The sequence below is a fragment of the Centruroides sculpturatus genome, unplaced genomic scaffold (genome assembly GCF_000671375.1).
Source record: "Centruroides sculpturatus isolate CEXI.00-Female unplaced genomic scaffold, Cexi_2.0 scaffold205, whole genome shotgun sequence".
Taxonomy (NCBI): Eukaryota; Metazoa; Arthropoda; class Arachnida; order Scorpiones; family Buthidae; genus Centruroides; species Centruroides sculpturatus.
The window spans coordinates 150,589-171,224 of NW_019384391.1; the positions used below are offsets into that span (position 1 = coordinate 150,589).

General features: G+C 32.0%; 1 protein-coding gene across 1 annotated transcript; it reads right to left on the reverse strand.

The window, feature by feature from the left end:
• Positions 1-1,195: 1,195 nt before the first annotated feature.
• Positions 1,196-20,375, reverse strand: LOC111618244 (neprilysin-1-like). Its single transcript, XM_023359728.1, has 21 exons — positions 20,246-20,375; positions 15,826-15,944; positions 15,693-15,755; positions 15,396-15,548; positions 15,242-15,328; positions 14,488-14,690; positions 13,618-13,791; positions 13,478-13,561; positions 10,523-10,653; positions 9,937-10,159; positions 8,683-8,781; positions 8,336-8,413; positions 8,161-8,270; positions 7,280-7,335; positions 6,850-6,901; positions 6,714-6,781; positions 6,524-6,654; positions 5,620-5,685; positions 2,286-2,387; positions 1,803-1,879; positions 1,196-1,400 (listed from the first exon to the last, which is right to left on the reverse strand). The coding sequence occupies exons 1-21, from the start codon at positions 20,308-20,310 to the stop codon at positions 1,301-1,303; spliced, it is 2,241 nt and encodes a 746-aa protein (XP_023215496.1). The 5' UTR covers positions 20,311-20,375; the 3' UTR covers positions 1,196-1,300.
• Positions 20,376-20,636: the final 261 nt, after the last annotated feature.

A 20,636-nucleotide genomic window follows, 5' to 3' on the forward strand; every position in this document is an offset into this window, starting at 1 on the left:
GCTGTTAGAGTGACCTTATTTCTTTTGTTGGTTAACTTATATTTAACCTCATTTAGCCTATGTATTGTTATAGCCTCCTGTATCCTAGCTTAATTATTTAAATAAATGCTTGTTTATTTTGTTAAACCTGTCTCCTGTCGTTGAAAGGACGCCTGCCGGCTTACCGACTCACTCCCCACTCACTTTTTGCCCTCCTAGCCATCCTACGACTGCGAGATCGGGTTTTACCAACCTGTTGCAGCGTAAAAGGTCAGAAGGGAATAGGGACCGTCATATCCGATCGGATCACACCCCGAAAAATTTCTGGGGATTTTTTCGACCCGTCCGGAATCGATCCCGGATTTCCCAAAGCGGTAGGCTGCCATCTTGACCGTTCGGCCATTCGGCCGTCCACGATCCTCACCATCCGGCCAGGCCCCATTGTGGGCCTAGCCGAACCCATAATGGGCTTGCTTAAAAATGGCCTCCTTATTTGTTGACTTATTTTGACTCATGGTTTCTGTTCTTGAAGCGCTATATATTTGCCTGGTGTCGAAATTTTAAACTAATTTTTATTTTCCCGAATTCTATTCCCCATCATGGCATGACCAGCATACTTTACTGTACTGTACATACCAAGATTTATCGACTTAGATCCATTTGAATCAATCCCAGAGGGCTTTGATTAGGGTCAGTTTAATCATTACTACCCTGTATTTTAGGACTGAAATTTAAATTACAAAGACATTATTACAGTTCGATCCCTAAGAATTTATGGGTTTTATAAAAGTTATAAGTGTTAATAACGAGTAAAATCGTCATTAGGTCTGACCCTACTGGAGATACACACGATCCTCTTTATCTCCCCATTCCATTGACCGTTACTCATCAAAATTTAATAGTATCAATCCTTCTAATAAACGAACCTCCTTGAAAAATTTCAGAACATTTCGATAAAAATCACAGGAGTTATTAAGCTTCAAACAGGGTAAAGAAAATCGTGCTCCCCCCTACACAAACCTCCATACGTACTGAAATACCCTCGAATTTTCTTTTGTATTTCTCTTCGTTTCAAGGTCCAAACATGTAAAAATCTGGGAGGTCATTCTTTGACCGATCGTCGTACTTTCTCTGTGTTATATATAACAGCCGGAAAAGTAAAAGTGTATTTACAAATGAAAAAAAAAATCGAACGAATTTCATAATTAAATTTTTAATCTTTTAAATTACGAATACAAAAATAATATCATAATTTTACAGAAAATATTATGTTATATTCAAATATTATTTATATTGCATATATTCTTTCAATTGAATTGCATCACCAAAGCGAACATTTTTCCTTGCCAAACATTTTTGAATTATCGTTACAGTTGAACGCTTTATAAAAATCTTGATTATTGGAAAGAGATCCTAATACTCTGAAATATAAATAAATAATTATATTTAAATACATCATATTAGCCTAAATATATTATTATCCATTGAACAACAATACATATACATTAATTAAATTGAATTATCGAAAATTCCATCACCCTAACACCTGGCGATTATCGCCCTGATTCAGTTATGAAAAGCTTCTATTCATGTGTTAACAGAACTCTTAATTATGCCCATTTACTCAGTCTTACAATGAGGGTAATGGAAGTTGAAGGACGGGCCTAATACAGTTTGATTGATAAAAATTTTTGAGCCAAGTCATATTCGAACCCGACTTTTGAAGAGCGGGAGAGAGTGTCTTTGTCATCTCGGTTATTTCGAGAATCAAATAAATTGTTAGAACACATAAATATTTTATACATTTTGCAGAAAATACTTACCTGAAGCGAGGAATACTGTGTTCATCATTTTCGATGTTGTATTTAAGTTCCGTTGCGTTCTCGTGTGAACAGTGCAACTGAAATTTGAAATTTTTACAATATAACAAAACTTATTAAACAATAAGACCACTGACTAAAATCAGTGGCAATTTTAAGTATAGATAATTTAGAAATTTTTGACTTTAGGAGTCTTGCGCTATTAGGGATCTTGCAAATCCATGCTTATCTAGGGTCTTGCACATCCGCTTTTTATGGCAATTAGTGGAGAAACGTATAAACGTTTTTTTCACCAATTGTCACAAAGGGCAGTATGAGAAGAAAAACTAAAATGGAAATTCGTATAGGGAGAACTCGTGCCAGAAATCTCGAAACGTAAAGACTTGTAAAAAATCTCGAAAAGTCAAATTTGACACGATTCCAACACTTTTTATTATTATGTAAACATAACAGCGAGAAAGTAAAATAAAATTTTCTGATACTTACGGAAGCAAATGCAACGAAAAATAATTGTTCCGGAGTTAATTTCAACTTTGGTAGGATTTTATCGTTTTCCATTCCATATTTTGTTAAGTATAACTTATATGCCTATCAATAGAAGTTTAATTTTATTAATTTAATTAATATTTAGAATGGTTATAAACTATTTGCTCGAACAACTTTCTAAGATTTATAGCTTGTGTTCTAAGTACAAAAACATTTATACTATTGTTCATTTATACTTTGTTATTACAAAGTAAGACATATCAATTGAATAGTAATAATACATGAATATATTTTGCATGGGTAGTACCAATGACGAGTTTTTAAGTAGCAGTGTCCTTTGCCCTTTCGGTATTTAGGAAACGGTAAAAATAGTTATTGCAGATTTAACATTTTAAAAGATTTTTTAAACTCCGCCCTGTGGGCATTAAGAGCAAGTTCATTATGGATTTGGCCAGGACATATTAAACATTATAAAATGGGGCAAATTTAACATTATACAATGGGGGCATATTTAACATTATAAAATAGAATCATTTAGTACAGAATTGACACTTAGTTTGGAGGTCTGCATATTATGAGTCTAAGGTCATCATATTCTAAATGTGCCACTGCAAATTTTACTCAAATATCTTTCAAACTATGAAACCATTGCTATGTGTTCAGTACGTTTACCCTCAATTTTATATTCATAATCTTCCTAAATATTATCCAAAATTTAGCAGCACACTTTGGAAAAATATCTTTCAGAATAGAAAAGATTTCACCCACTCTACAAAGTCTTTGATTTGATTTGATACACGTAATTGTCGGAACATCTCCACGAGTCCTCGATAACATCACTGAACACTGGTAGTTGCTCCTCGCCAATAAACTGGTCACGGGGAGTTTTCTCGTGACCAGTTTATTGGCGAGGAGTTTTCCCGGTTTTCTTCATGTGTCTAATACCTACCTGGGGAACACTTTTCCAAAAGCACATAAAATCCTTCCGGAAAGCACATTTTCCTTGGCAGATCGCCCATGTGTTGTGTTGCTGTATCCTATCAATCTAGTCCATTTCCACAAATCTAAGCCTCAAGGATTTAGATATAGAGAATTTGTAGAAAAGTTAATTTCCTTTTATGATGCTTTTCGGCTGTAAAGATCGGCAAATAATATTGAACACATTGTAATATAAATGCTTTCAAATGCTTATTTAAACGATGCCTGTGTAATACTTGTATATGTCGTTTAGTTGTAATGAAGCATTAAACTTTGCACAAATCTTTTGGATCACCATGTATCGATCAAAATTAATTAACTGTGTAAGTGTGTAAATTAAACTGGAAATAGAACATTTATGTAAATTTCTTAAAAATGACTTTTATGCATTTTTATGTATGAAACACAGTTCCAATGTAGGATGTGGCTCTCACGTATTTGTGATACACGGCATATGGCTCCTATCGTGACAAGATTTGGCTACCCCTGTTATGATGTACATTCACCAAATAAAGCCCATCTTTCTTTTTATTGTACATTAATTGTAATTCTTACTTTTTACTTTAATTAATAATTTATTTTTTTACGCCTAGGCCTTATTTGGGACAGGGGGTTCCAAATACGGCCCATTACATAATACATAACTGTTAGAATGCTACTAACTTTAATTTCATATTTCTGCATGTACACATCTTACAGTATGTTGCAGTATAACTTTCAGACTTTTTCCTCTAATAGTGAAAATACAAAACATCTTTAAACATTAGGTGGGCCTTATTTGGCGAATAAGTATAGTGAGTTAATTTCGTACAAAATAAACTATAATATACTCCTCAAAAGTGAAATTGCAACACCACGAAGGAATGACCGTTGCCACGTGCACATTGCAGGACCGGTAGAGGTGACAGAGATATGCAAATGATTAAAAGATCAAAGATATACAACGTACACCTGTTTATTTAGTAACGAATATAGCCCCCAAGGGCAGCTTTAGAAGCCGCTATATGGTGAGGCACACTATCAATGAGGCGATTAATGGTTGCCTGAGGTACAGTGGTGTAGCGTGGGTATCAGCCGCCCCTGCCGCCCCCACTACGATACGCCACTGCTGAGGTATCACATGCCAAGTTGCGTCCACTGCGGCACGCATGTCTTCTACGGTATATAGCGGTGGTCCCCGGTGCATATCACGTCGAACGATATCCCACAGGTATTCGGTAGAAGAAAGATCCGGCGAGGCTGCAGGCTAGGAAAGGCTGGAGAGAGTTTGCCGTACGACGACGTGCGGTCGGGCATTGTCTTGCTGGAACATCGTGTCAGATTCGGCCTGCACCAGTGGACGAACCACAATTCATATAACGTATTGGTCTGCTGTCAGAGTACCGGAAATGTGCACCAGGGTTGTCCACTGATCGTACATGATGTCTCACCAAACTATGATACCCGGTGTGGGGCCAGTGTGACACCCGGAGAAAAGTGCTAGCACGCAGCATACCCCGGAATATCGCCACATTCGTCATTCCTCCACAAAAAGAAACGGGATGCATTCGTAAACAATACTCGATGACATTCAGTGGTTCAGTTACGATGATGACGACACCACACCAAGCGCTGTGTGTAGCAGTTAATGGCATCCCGGTTTCTGGTTGCCATGCATGCAGCCCGACTTCATGCAACTTGTTGGAATGGTTTGGGTGGTCAAGATGCACCCGTTGATGGAGACAGGCGGCTTCGGATGTTTGGCCGAATCTGCCGTTCTTTGCACTCTTTCGTGTGACGGTGGAATTCACTCCCTCTTCGGCGTGTTCGCAGATGTTCCTGCGTTCATAGTGTCGCACATCACTTTAGGTACTCACGTCGTGCCCAACATGCGTGGCAACTGTGCACATCGACAAACCGAGGTCGCGCTGTAGATACGGTCTTGTTCCCCAGCCGTTAACTGGTGGTGTTCGGCTTGCTGTTATCTCCGAGGCATTTTCTACACTTCTTCAAAAGTTTGGCTGCTGCGAACCGTTGCTGATAGCATTTACGGCCTGGCTGGTAGTCTTTATAGCCCGAAACTGGGTACTACATGACCTGATGCGTACGCAAACTAGATCATTTGCACATCTCTGTCACTGCCACCGGTTCTTCAATTTGCATGTGGCTATGCACATTCCTTTGTGGCGTTGCGATTTCTGTAATGAGTTGATACCGATTAGTGTATCAACTCATTAACACACTCACAAAGGATTTGTATAAATAAAACCCATGCAAGAATGACATTTTACGTAATATTAATATACAATAATATGGTGCTTCAACTCTCTATAACATATAGTAAAGCAACCTACTATTATACTGCTGAAAATTATACCTTGAAAGCTGTATGAACTCCTCCATTATCTGCAACATTTTCTGCCAGTGTATTTGTTCCATTTAACTAGAAATTAAAACAATATTTTATTAAATATTAAAAAAAAATGATAAGTTTAAAAAATATAATTAAATTCAAGCATCATTATTTCAAATGATTAAACTTTTTGCTTTCAATAAATTCAATTAACTTAATTAAATATGTAATCCAGCATACGAAAAAATTATGGAAAAATAACGAATTAAAATATATCAGGGATGTACATTTATTACTATTTATTCTATGAAAATGGTCTTATATAACGGTTGATACAGAAGACAATTCTTACTTATATGAAGTAAGAATTGTCTTATATGAAGTAAGAATTGTTACTTATATGAAGTAAGAATTGTCTTCCGTGTTGTATGTGTCGACTTAACACCTTTTAAATTCCAAGCAGCAATTCTTAGAGATGTATTTCAGGTTTGTATGGTCATTTACATTTAAAAGTATCCATGTTTCCAAGAGGAGTGTCATCCCTTACAATATAAGTTCAACAATGAGGTTATCATTTCCTAAGTTCTTAAATATGCTAATTTACCAGTCAATTTCCCCTTATTAATGTTAAAAATCGTCTTTTTAAATTTTGCTTGGGCTGTGCTAATTGAAAATAAAGTTACCACTTTGCTACAATTGAGTGTGATTTGTATTTTATTAAACCTCCTATAATTCCAAGAGTGCTATGGGGAGGGTGCAAGAAAGTGCACTTGTATCTAAAACAAAAGATGTGGAAATGAGAGAAAAAAAGAATAGAATGAGAATTGCAAAATTTCTTTCATAAGTCATGCTTAGATATATTTTTATGTTTTATGTAATCATATAGAGTTTTACACTACAATTTCAATAAAAGAAATATATTTTATACCTTCATTTTTGTGATAGGATCTTCGTAACTGTTATATTGATTCACAAAACATTCTGTTTTATTATTGAAAATTTTTCTGACATTGGGACTCCACCATTCTCGTAGGTTTCCAAAGGAATCGTATTTACTACCTGAAAATATATTATTGTTAACTTTTAACGAAATAACTATTTCCATTAATGGACCTCACCTTCATTATCGAATCCGTGAGTAATTTCATGGCCGATAAGGTAACCTATTGTCCCATAATTAATGGCGCTAAAGTTAAAAATTAATTATTAAATTTAGATTTATTCGTGTGGTAACATTGTATTTGCTATACTTACTTTGGAAGACCAACGTCATAAAGTGGAAACTGTAAGATTCCAGCAGGAAATTCTAAAAGGTTAACACATCTTGTAATTTAATTTATTATTTATTTTGAAAAATAGACAATTTTAAGATTATTTTTACTTAGAAAAACACGATTTTAGCTGATATGTTGAAAACTTCTCGTCCTATTCAATTAACCCCATTGTTCTACCTTTTATGTGTTAATATTAAAGTAAAAATATAATTTCTTCGTGATTTTACTTAGGACCAGCTTTTTAAAGAATTCTCAAGAGCCGAAGAAGGTTTTAGACCCGAAATGTATACAAAACAACAATTAAAATTGATTAATTTTGCCACGCTCTTCTAAACTCATGTTTTGTATGATAAGTTTTACATTTGTCATTGTGAGATTTAAAAGCTACGATCATTTTAGCAATTTCTTACCGATTGTATTCATGGAAATGTCATAAAATCCATTTACTTCTGTAGGATGTTTCCATCTGAAAGAGATGAGATATAAAGTGAGTAATAAATTTTTATATCCATTTTTCTTATAATCTGACAATGAGAACGTACTCAAAAAGTACGTCGGAAGTTGCTATTAAAATTTTGATAAACAAATAATTTATTGATTAATTTATTGAACCGAAGCACTAGCACATCGCTGCTATGAGTCATCTACAATTTAGCCCATTATGGGGTCGGTCAGCGTAAATAAAATAGACTGAAGTTTGAAAACAGAAATTTACTATGAAGTCATTGATATATTCAATTACATCTTTATATGTCATGAAACTACACTTGTTATATCATTAACAAAGGATTTATACTATATAATTAATGTATTTTCTTTGATAAACCCTCTTCGTTATGCACATTCTCAAGTGTAAAATAGGATATACAGTATTTGGTCCCCACCAATACAATGCAATTTCAGTAGTGGGTTCATTACTGTGAACTCTCACGGGTGTGATAATTCATCGTTAATTAATCATTTAACACCCAAGAACATAATATTTCTTGTACAATAATAACAGCAAGTTTCTGGAATAGAAAATTCCTTGTATGTATAAGTAGGGTATTCATCTTTGTAGACTCCAAGTTTCAATTTCTATAAATTATTCATACGACACGTGAGCGATTTGCCGCGACTTTTATGGGAAACTGACTCCGATTTAGGTGTTACAAACGTGAGGAAAACTCGAAAAATTCCACGTGGCTAGCCCATGGACGAGGGGAGAACTCAAGACCAATTACCAGTGTTTAATGGTTTTATCCACTCGGCCACTGGTGGGAGCAAAATATTAAAATACATTGAAACTTACTGTTCAGTTCTGTCAACCAACTTGTTTATGGACTGTAACTCTTTATACCGATAGAATTTTTGCAAATTTAAAATACTTTGAAAATAATTATCTTCTTTTATGTCACCAACCTATTTTAAAGATTAAATCAATTAAATTAGTTTAAAAATATAAATATAATTTCAAATTATTTTACCTTTTCATAATATCTATTTAATAATGTCTCATTCATAATCCAAGGTGGATAAGCTACCATGGCTAACATTTGATGCAACTGAATGTATAAAGTAAAAATGTAATTAAAAATATTAAAATTATTTAAATTTAAATATAATTACAACAATTTTCTTTTATAACAGATAAAGTTACATTTGCACAATTTCTATTAATTTCTGCAAGGGTAAAAGATTGTAAAATTGTTTACTACATTTTTTTTCTTTTGCTTTATAAATAATTATTTCGTAAAAAATATATTAATATAAATTACAACATTTTAAATATTTTTGATAAAAATCTAGTAATATTTTTGTGGCATTATCTTACTTTAGCTTTGGCTATTCTCTTTGTCTTCAAGTCCATCCAGTCAGATACAGTCAGAATAGAATCAAAGGAATCTTTTAAATCGTCCACCATTCTTTCAATCTAATTTAAAAATTTTAAATAATAATTATACATAAAATACTTTTTACAGTTTTTATATGTATCCTCAAGGATACAACTTTTTCTCTTATACAGGAAACGACTAAAGAAATTCAAATATCATCTCTCTGCTTGGATTTCTTTCTGAGATGATTTTTGATTTTGGCTTTCTTTTCTGAGATGATATTTGGATCTCTTTTGAATTTCTGAGAATTTTCACTAAGCAGAAGATTTTCCTCCATTTTACGATGATATTAAACCGATTCGATCTTTTCATCTCTTTTTGTATCTTTCTCTTTCGAATTCTTTCCCTTCATGTTTATTCCCACCCTCTACGCCTTCTTTAGTCTCACTTCTTACTCCTGATCTCTCAGACTGCCACAATGACTAAGGTGTAAGGTACAATCCCACCTTGCACCTTAAAAGGCATCTTCACCTTGACGTTTTAGAGAATTATAACAAGTGATTAATGTGTGTGGAGAGACGATTTTGTTCACCCTGTTTGAAGCTTAATAACTCCTGTGATTTTTGTCGAAATTTTTTAAAATTTTGCAGAGATAAGAGGGATTATGCTATAAAATTCTGGTAGTTAAAAGTCGAGGGGATAGGAAGATAAAGGGGATCGTGAGTATCTCGAGTAGGATCGGAGTTAATGACGATTTTATTTCTTATTAGCATTTAAATTCTTTATAAAACTCATTCATTCAATTGATGACTTCAAATATCTTCATATCGTTAATGGTTTGATGAAGGAGCGATCTGTGCACCCAAAATGCATTCCAAAATTATATTTGAATAATTGAGTCCGGTTCCATCTCATCCCGGTAACATAAGCCCTTCTCATTCAGCTGTGTTTTGATAGTCTATTAGTTTTAATAGTGTATACTTAAAAGCACATACTTTGAAGTGATAAAGCATTGAATCATCTCTTGGCTCTCAACATTTAATGTTCTAGCACTTCAGAGAGTTACAATAAAATTTCATTGAATCAAATCTTGATTCAAGAAAAATGAGTGAATAATGAATATATAAGCATATTTTAACAATATTTGAAGCATTTTTAGAAATAACTATGATAATTTTAAAGAACGTGAGATATAACAAAGCATTTACCTCTTATTAATGCTAATTAAGCTAAATAAAAATATATTGACTCACCTCCACATTGATATTTTCATTAAATGTTTGGTTTATATAAATATTTCCCAAAACAAAACCAAAATTAACATTAACTTCATCCATGCAATAGTCTCCTAAAGAATTCGGTGTCTCTGAATCTCCTAGTTGATATGAATGATATATATATTTTTCTTCTAGATATTTTGTTGTAAATGGACTAAAATTCCTTATGATTCTCCATCCCATATAATTAGCTAATATTCTGTTGAAATAAAAACAAAAATCTAAACTGCATAATTAGATAATAACAATTTCAAAAGAAATCTATCAATGAGTTGCTTAACTTTCCAGGATACATTTAAAACTGCGTGTATGGCGCCATCTGTTATGATATTTTATTATTAAAATTTTTTATATTTTTAATGGCGCCACATACGTAGTTTTAAGTGTTGCCAGGAAAGTTAAGCAAATCGTTTCTGGATTTTTTTAAACATTATTTTAACAACGGTTCAAACCAAGTGTGAATCTGTTATTCTCGATTTCAAGATATTTTTTACTGACTTTTGGTCAGACTGTATTTTCATACTTATTTTATGCATATTTATGACTTCAATAAGCTGGGTACCTTTTATCTGTAGTTCGAATGAGTTTCGATACATTATTTATAAGCTCCGGTTTCGTCACAATGATTTCCGTGTTGTCAGTTATGTTTGCTACACCTTGGAACACTTGATTCAAAATCTTAGTTATGTTTAACTATAAAAAATAAAATTATTATATAATTATTTAACATTGATAACATTACACTTAAATTATGTGTTTTATACAAAGAACCATAATGTAATATTGTACACTGTATATATTTCTATCTTTTCGAAATCTGTTTATTAAATGTAAGGTATTAATTAATGGAAAGTGAGTGATGTACTCACTTCTATTGCACCCCACTCGTTAATAAACTGATACACTTCTAAGGAGAATGGACACTGTTAACACATCTTTCATTTTTCTTAGAAGACTTTTAGATGGTGGTACGTTTCAACTGAAATTGTTATCTGTTCTATGTGAGAATATGAATGAAGTAATCTACTGAAATTGGATGAATTGATCTTTCAGTCCGCACTCCATTTTGTTCCAAAGATGATCAATGAGATTTAGATCAGGATTTTGTAAAGGACAATCAAATTTTTTCATATTTAACTCATTAAACCATTTTTTTACAGACCTTATTTTATTAGTAGGAGGAACATTGTCAGACTAAAAAAAATACGTTCTGTAAAATATTTCCACAAAATTGGAAGTACAGAATTGTCCATTAGTATGTCTGTTTCGCTGGAACAGTGAATATTACAGTCACGTTCACTAATAAAATGGAAGTTTCGAATATTTTTGATAATGCTGTGTGTAGTTATATGCAAGTATACAATGGTACCTTGTACAGTACTTCGAATTACTTTATCTTCGAACGTTCCAGAATTCGAACGACAAATTCGAGAGAAATTCGACCTGGAGTTCGAACGATGTTTCTACATTCGAACTACGCTCGCTATGTAAAAGTCATTTCTCTCTAAAAGCATCTCTTGCATTACGCTTGTGTGTTTTCGATGCTTTTTTGGCTTTATCTTTTGATATATTTGGATATATGTATAATTCTTACCTATTAATTAACCATGGCATCCAAGAAGAGTATGAAAACAACGAAGTCTAAGAGGAAGGTTGTAGTATTGACGATTGAACTGAAATAGGAAGTTATGGCGAAGCATGAAAGCCATACATGCCTGGCGGATCAGGCTGTCACGTTTAAGATATCGATTAATGATATACACCATTCTTAAGAACGAGGAAGCAATGAAAGCAGGAAATGTGACTATAGAGGTGAGAATGTTGATCTCTAGATCTCGTGTTATTGAGGAGATGGAAAAACTTCTCCTAGTGTGAATAAATGAGAAACAATTGGCTGGCGATATCATCACAGAGAGGATTATTTGTGAGAAAGTCAAGCAAGCTGCATAATGACGCTGAGAAACGGGTCGTCACCACTTCTCACAAAGTTACAGTCAAATGTAATTTTCATTTTATTATACAGTACTTATGCATTATATTTATTATTTTGATGTTTTAATTTAATATTTGAAGCATATAATTGTGTTATTTTTATCTCAAATTAGGTGTATTTGCTGTTTATTTAAATGGGTATTGTTTAGGGTTCTGGAGACGTTCTGGAGATTCCTTTTCATTACTGTATTTCTAATGGGAAGAATTCGGACTTTCAGCAATTCAGAGTTCGAACGTCCTCCTGCAACGAATTAAATTATAAGTACGAGGCACCATTGTACAGTAGACCCCCTATAACACTGGTTCATATAATACGGATTAGTATAACACGGCGAAAAAATTGCGATCGAGTTCGTATAAACACGCTAAAAGAGACTCGTATAATACGGTAAAACGTCATCGCCGACTCGTGTCGCGACAGGATTGGTCGAATCTATATCAATAGCAGATATTGCCGTTGAGTTTAAACGAGCAGCGAACCTACTAAAAACCATTTATTATTTAACAGCCATAAAAATTATTTCTATTAATGATGTCTCCAAAGTTCAGCGAATTTTTCTCAGAAAAATAACTTATCAGAAAATGCGCCCGCCGTTCGATGCGCTGCTCCGCGACGAAAACAAGCTTAAGCAATGGCGTCGTCGAACGGTACACACTCGGTAAGTAATCCTACAATTTTTTGTTTATAGCAGAGTTTATACTGATTATTCCCAAAAAATTGTACGTGTTTTGGAAATGTTGAGTCAAATTAGTCTAGAATCGATTAATTTTATGGCCGTAGTCCGTAAACTGCACACGTGCCGGGCTGTGATTGGCTCATGTATTTAAGTGACTCGTAAAACACGGAATTCATATAAAACGGAACGTATCTACCTTGTTATAGGGTAGTATACTGTATATAGCTACAATATATATATGATTTTAATATGGATAAATTATTTACTCAATTTGCATGAACTGCATCTAACTAGAAGTTGTTTAGAAATTTCGTATGTGTACCCCTTGATAGTTTTTACCCATATAGGGCCTACTGTATTTATTCAGGAAAATCAACTTAATAACTTTAAAATTCATTTTATATTTTCTAGAACCTACATAACAATGAGAATATCTCATTGTTAGAATATGTCCAGGAATGAGATCTCTTATATAGTGGTGGTTACATTTAAAAGAAGAAAAACAATATTAAGAAATCACTATTATTATTTTATATTATTGTAGAACAATGGTTTTCTCTGATCGGCACGAGTGAAAACTTGCATCCGTTATAATGAGAGATTTCATTGAGATCTTAATGTCTCATTCATATCCTATTGCTACAGATTCATATTGTTACAGTGGATTCAATTACAGAAGAATTGGATCCACTGTAACAATAAGATCTCATACAAAAATTTTCACCGAATTTCTCAAATTATATATTGATTTCTTAATGATAAACATACCATCATATCTCATGCTGAATAATTTATAATAAAAATCCTCAAAAAATGAAATTATAAAGAAGGATATACAGATTACTTACATTTTGTCCGAGGTCACTTTGAAATTTTGAAATTGTCATTTTATTATACAATATTTCGGAATACGTCACTTCAGATCTAAAAATCTAAAATCATTTTAATACTAAAAGTACTAAATATTTCGTATTTATTTATTACTTACTGTTGCTAATGCCGTTTCGAAATGGATTATGTCTTCGATATCTTTACGAAGAGTAGAGTTATCGATGGTAGTATTTAATAAAATTGCCATTTCTTTAATTTCTTCTTCGTAGTCAGATTTGTTGAATGATTCTTTGAGCAATAAATCTTCGTGAACCAATGTGCTATGATCAATCTGTTAAAAGTTGAAAACAATATTGCAGTTATAACTGTCATTGTCCTATAGCAACAATAAACACAAAATAAACACACAAACTTTGTAATTAAGAGAAATATAGTACTATAAAGAAGGGACTTGAGGAATGGGGGAAGGACAACCTTCTTGACTGGCATATAAAATGCCAGTCAAGAAGGTTGTCTGTCTTCCCCCATTCCTCAAGTCCATTCTTTATAGTACTGTATTTCTCTTAGTTCCAAAATAATACGAAGTATAAATTGTCTTGTTAATAAAATTGCTCTATTCAAAGATTGATTCTATAATCAAATGAACCATGCGGTAATGGATTAGCATACGGGTTTGCCACGGAGATTCGGATTTAAATCCGCTCTAGATCCTCATAATTCATCAAAAATAACACTGATCGGGGCATCGTTCTCTATCTCTAATCCACGCTAATAGATCTCATGAAACGTAAGATCTATCTATCAATAATTACAATTTGAGAATTCTTGACAAAAGTTTATAAGATAATAAAATAATTAATTTAAAAGCATGTGGTATGTTTAATATAATTGTTTCTAGATATTCCATTTTGCATATTATAACATTTCTAAATTGTACATGAATTTATTTATATATACTGTATATGAAATCAAAACAAAATAAATAGAATATACAAAATCTATTTAGGAATTTTTTTTCATCACTTACTTGTATAATATGTCTTGTTGTATCTTTTGTATCGACGATGACAGCAATATTAATGATCATATTCATTGCATATTCACGTGAAGACAAAGCAAACATCTTTTCCCAATCGTAATCATTATCAATTTTACTACCGAGAAGAGGCCAACCTCCTATTTCATTTACTAAATTTTTCAATGGTTTCACTCCGATTTTCTCTCTCTTTTCTAAATATTAAGAGCATGAAGAATAGATGATAAAATAAATTAGTAATAAAGTCCGATATCAATGGTTTGCATATCTTTCTATAAGTAACCATAATTTTATATTCATTTTTAAACCTGTTTTAGACCAATTACTATCAAAATGAATCTGTGATAATAACTTAGTTTAAAATATACCATTAACTTTTCCTAATTTTACAGGACGGTCCAAAAAATACCTGCCAATTTCAAACTCCTATTTCACGAGAATCATTTTGTATTACGTAATGAAAGATTTATTGTTGCACTCGGAATGTTATGCTGTTTTGTAAGAGGTAATTTGAATTCAATTTGTTGTCAAAAAAAGGATTTTGGTAGTCGTGTAGAGCCTGTATAGTTTTCTGATCTCAATCCATGTGACTTTTTCCTATAGTATTAGCTTAATTAACCTTTCAAACTATAAATACTTATGTCTATTCATTATCAAATTTGGCAAGTAATTTTTGAATTGTACTGTAACTATTTAATGTACAATAAAATCAGAAAAAATATGCAAATTTCAAAAAGAAACAAACCTGTATTAATGCATCCCTTGTACAGATTCGAAACTTTTTTGTGTAGTGTACTTGTAGACGTATTTGTTTTCATATGTTGAATTATATCTAAAAGTTTATGTGTAAATTAAAATAAATAAAAAAAAACAAACCTGAAAAAATATAGAGTTATTACCTTTTAATTGCTTTATTACACGTTCTAATAAATATTCTATTGATGTATAATTAGTTGAACCTGAATTCGATTCCATGAATCCAGAACACACGTAAGAATAAAAGTCATCACAAGGCTCGATACTGGTGTTGATAGAAGAAATAAATTTCTCTTCTAAAATAAACAGTTTAAGTATTAATCCCTTACACTACAATTGAAAATCTGTAGACCTTTTGACAGTTTTATTATTATTTACTCATTTTTATGACTAAATAACACAAACATCAGTTACTTAAAAATCTTGGGTTGTTCGCTTACCGAGTTCTTGACAAATTTCGCTATCGCATACTTCATAAGTTTTTTCTTCAGAAACAGAAACCTCTACAATGACATACAAACGATTAATTTTAAAATATTTAATGAGAAATTAAAGTTTCTATAATTTACTTACGTGAACGAGTACTAATGATGGCTATTCCAATAATTAGGCAAATCGATAGAATAATAGTGAATGCACAAACCACAATCAAGACCTTTTCTAAAGTCGTTTTTTTACCCCAAAAAGAATCACTGAAATTTTAAATTTAATTAATATGCTAGGCAATATCAATTCGTTATACTGTACTAATCAGGCCTATACAAAGTGTGCAATGTCTTACGGCTTACGTTTTTATTATTTTGTTATTTCAGAAAATTTGCAACCTAGTGAGTTTTTTAACCCATTTTATTGTAAAATTGAAATGAATTCCTTCAAGACTAGAAAAAAAGTATTTTTATCTTCCTGAAAAAGTTTGTTTTTTGGCATTTACAATGTTATGGCATTGCACAATATATTAGGACACGTTCGATAATGCTCCACAACTTCCACTTTTTCGACTAACGTCTTCCATAATACTCCATTAGATCCATTGACCTGTTCGATAATGCGAATAGATGAAGTATTCGTGAGAATAGTGGATCCACTTTTTCCACGCTTTAAGTAAGAAAATAATAGGAACAGTGGAAAGATAAATGATGCGCACTTTCAAGTATTAAATGAATATTTTCTCAAAATGAATTACGACTTTGCTGCAATATCAACAGCTATATTGGTGCTTGTCCCAACGCACATCCGTTAAGCTTCTTTACTGATTAAGAAGGAATACATTTTACACTTTTTCTAGGGGAGAAAAAAGTGGGTTGTGGAAAATTATTGAACACGATCTTAGTAAACTAGTGCAAGATGTTTTTGATAATGAACATTTCCGTGCTCATTATCCAAAGAATTTTCCTATGAGCCTAATTTTTTTAAAAGCCATGACGATTTCAAGATCGTAAAGAATCCAATACAATGAAAAAATAATAATATTTCTTTGTTACTCTTGGAAAAACGATCTCAAATACTTGGATTTTTCCTCAAACCCATGAGGAATATTCGTGTGTTTAAATACATCCAAAAGAGATACACATGAATTTTCTTTACATCTTCTTCAGAATGTTCAAGTATTCTGTTTTTGTTCAAGATTTAAACTGAAGAAACAAAACTATTCGATTAGAAGATAGGAAAAAATTGACCTTATTGTTAAGTGGAAGTAGTTAAATTCTATGAAAATACTGTACTGTATTTAATTATTAGTACATTGCTACATTCCAATACAATACGAATGCTTTCATTACCACATAACAAATAAATTATAGTTAGATTGGGTTTTTCTCGTGTTGCACTAGAGTCAATAAATTGTATAATAAGCCTGATACGCGATGAAGTTAGATAGCATGGATAGGATGATCAGACGGTTCTTTTTTCCCGGACATATCTTGATTTTATTCTTGTCTAGTGTGAAGAGAAATTTTCAAAATATAGAGAATACCCTACATGTTAAGACGATAATCAAACTGTGAAATTGTTCTAACTGTGTTCCAACTCTAACAGCCATACATTTAAATGTCTTCTGATCATACATAGGCCTATGCATGTATGATTAGAAGACATTTGAGAAACGAAATAAAATGTTATAGTAAACATTAACATCGATAACAATAAGATCGAGAAAAAACTGATTACAAGCATTACTGTGCTGATATCACATACTATACATTTGTGTCTCCACACAATATTCCATACAATATGGCTGATATGACATAGAATATTGTGTGGAGATACAATATTGTATGTGATATCAGCCATATTGTATGTAAGTTAACCAGCACTGAAAGGCCCATTGTGAGGCGAGAACCGACTGGGTTACACGATCATTTTCAACTTTGTTCAGTGGGATTTGGTTACTATAAGGAATGGTAAACGACGTCCTGAAGCAAATTATGTATGATAAAGTGTGAAGATTTAAATTAGATTTGAATGCTGACCATAACGGATGTAAGACGTAGTCAAATGATTAACGATGATAATTTAATGTTTCTGATTTCGTTACGTAAATATTTACATTATTGCATATCAGGTGATTACCTTCGTCATTTATTGATTTAATAAAACTCTGAGAAATTCCGTTTCAAGTTAGGACCAATTCATCATGATAATTCGAAAATTTCAGAAAAACAGATGGAAATCGTTTCACTTCTAACTTTAAAATTAAAGAAATGTTTAAAACAGAATAATTTTTAAATAAAAGTCATAATTTATAATACAACCTCCGAATAGCGGACACCGTCGGGAGTGAGAAGTTTGTCCGCTATTCGGAGCCCATATTGTATTTAAACCTTGTCATTATAAAGTGAAGAATACGATGGATTACGAAATGTGAAAATACCAAAAAGTATACGAAGCATATATAATTAAAATATACGTATATACACTATACTATTTATCTTTTCAGCTGTAAAAATCACATTTTAATTGAATTCTAAATAGTAAACAGATAGTATAGGATACTTTAATTAAACGAAAGATAAAAATTACGACAAAATGTAAACGTTGATTAATTATTAATTCATCAAAAAACGACCGGAGCGAAATAAAAAAAAGGAAGGAAGGAAAAAAAAATGAAATCGTTGTTGCGAACAGGATGGTGGACGAAGACCAGTTATTAAGGCGATTTGCTAGCCACTTCAAGGGTAAGAAATGTATTAGGTGTTCTTGCATTTACAACGTCATTTATGATCTAATCGACTAATAAAACTCGATATAGCGATTTGTCTACTTTGTAGTTATCAATAGGTGTAATTTTTCGAACATTTTTGCTTTTTCAATACATGATTTATTAAAAATTACTTTAGTCAGCACAAAGCTGTTAAGATCATAAACTACGTCATAAATGAGTTAATACCGAATATCTTTCTACACTTTAAAGTGGTAGGCAAATCGCCTTCGTAACAAGATCTTTGAAATTTCACCAAATAAACGCTGTTGTTATAACATTAAAACTGTTTCTTTTTCATTACTACTGTACTACGGTTCTTGTCGAATGAATGAATAACTTCCGAAGAGTTTATGGTTTTTTGGTACCAACTCCAACAATAAGACAGAGGTTTAACGACATTAATATGTATGAAGACAAATGATGATTGATAACTTAATCAGACTTCTCTAACAGATAAAGAATATTGTTCGGCTTTTTTAAAACCTGCCTTCTTACCCTATTCCTATTTTAAACCAGTCTTTACGGTCAAAATTCATCCACCGAAAGAGTATTTGAACCAATTCTTTGTTTTAGTTTTAAAATATTTCGTACATAATTCAGAATATTAAAGACGGGACTTTGTGTTTTCGTAAGGTTGTCTGTTATTTAGAAGCGAATATAATAGATGTCCTATATGAAGGGTCTGGAAATTGTAAAAATATCCGTTAAGTAAAGGTTGCGCTATTAGGGAATATCCATTATGGAGATTTCACTGTATATATTCTTTTCTAAGAAGCAGATGAAGATGCAATAATAGATATCCATTCGTTTTTAACATTCACTTCTTATTTTAAAATTAAATTAGGTCATAAAAATCGAAAAGTGGTGAAACTTCAAAATATTATTTTGTAATATTTAGTATAAATATTGCAATTCGATATTACGTATTATTACAATATGATTATGCTTAATTCAAAAACTGATTTGTAAATGTTTTTAACACGCAGAAACCATAGATGAATTGACAAAACTGTTCATTTTGTATCTTACTCAAGATTTTGATTATGTAACATAATCTTAAATTATCTTGCATAAAGTGATTTAAATTATCAATTAGTTTTTCAATATAAAATTATTTGTTAAATCACTACTATTTAAATAAATATACTAAAAGGGCCTTTTTTGAATACTCGTCGTTAGTTTATAATAGGAATGATGAGGAATTATCCCGATATATTTGGCCTACTAATACGAACCTATTTAGATTCGATTTCAAATCCATAGAGCGATAAATTGGTGCTTTTACCGTCTCGACCATACGCCGTTTTGAAGGTTTATTTGGTATTTATATAATTCCTTCTATAATACAGACTGCGTTTTGGTGCCTAATTGCTGTCCGTTTCTTATTACTGACGTGTAATTATGGTACGTTTGAGAGATTGTAACCTTCTTCAGACTTTTCTGTCAGGTCCATCATGAGTTCTGTTAGGCCCACAATGAGACGGCTGAGTACTGTACTATACACAATTATATTAAAAATCAAAACGTTTGTATTAACGGTACTTTTTCCTATTTTAAATATATTTAAATTGTAGAATGAAATTAAGCAGAAATTATACGATAATTATTACAAAGAAAATAAAAATATAAAATCAAAGTAAATTTAGTTAGTCGTCTACAGGCATTATATAGGCTATATTTAGAATAAGTTTGAAGTTTATTTTTTGTAGGAGAATGACTGAAAAATGTGGTTATTCTTTCTAAAACAGTACATTAAAGTTTAAAAATAATTTATAAAGGTATTTGTATACTTACTCTTCCTCACCCTCAATTGTTATAGTCCCACAACGATTAATCATGTTGACTCTTTGGTAGGACATCGGGATCGGGCTCAACACAGAGATTATATAAATCAAATGGTCATGTTGTTACTACAATAGGCATGATTAGTATAATTTATACTTTCATCAAGACTATGACAAGGATAAAATTCGATTATATTCAATTTTATATTTAAAAATTCTTTATTCCTCTACTTTACATAATTTAAAGAATTTTTAAAATGTCTTAGATTGGGCACTCGGTGTGATAAACCCTTACGTTAGATAACCTTCGTAGTTACATAAATCAAATACTATATTATAACAAACATTAAAACGAAAACCATATAGTCTGATCATTTTAACCTACCATTATTATGTTTATC

Excerpts from the sequence above, each read along its gene's own strand:
- LOC111618244 (XM_023359728.1), bottom strand. The coding sequence starts at position 20,310 with ATGTCCTACCAAAGAGTCAACATGATTAATCGTTGTGGGACTATAACA. Across the intron at positions 13,792-14,487 it reads CAACAAGACATATTATACAA|ATTGATCATAGCACATTGGT; the intron begins GTAAGTGATGAA and ends AACTTTTAACAG. Across the intron at positions 6,782-6,849 it reads TATGACGTTGGTCTTCCAAA|CGCCATTAATTATGGGACAA; the intron begins GTAAGTATAGCA and ends TTTTAACTTTAG.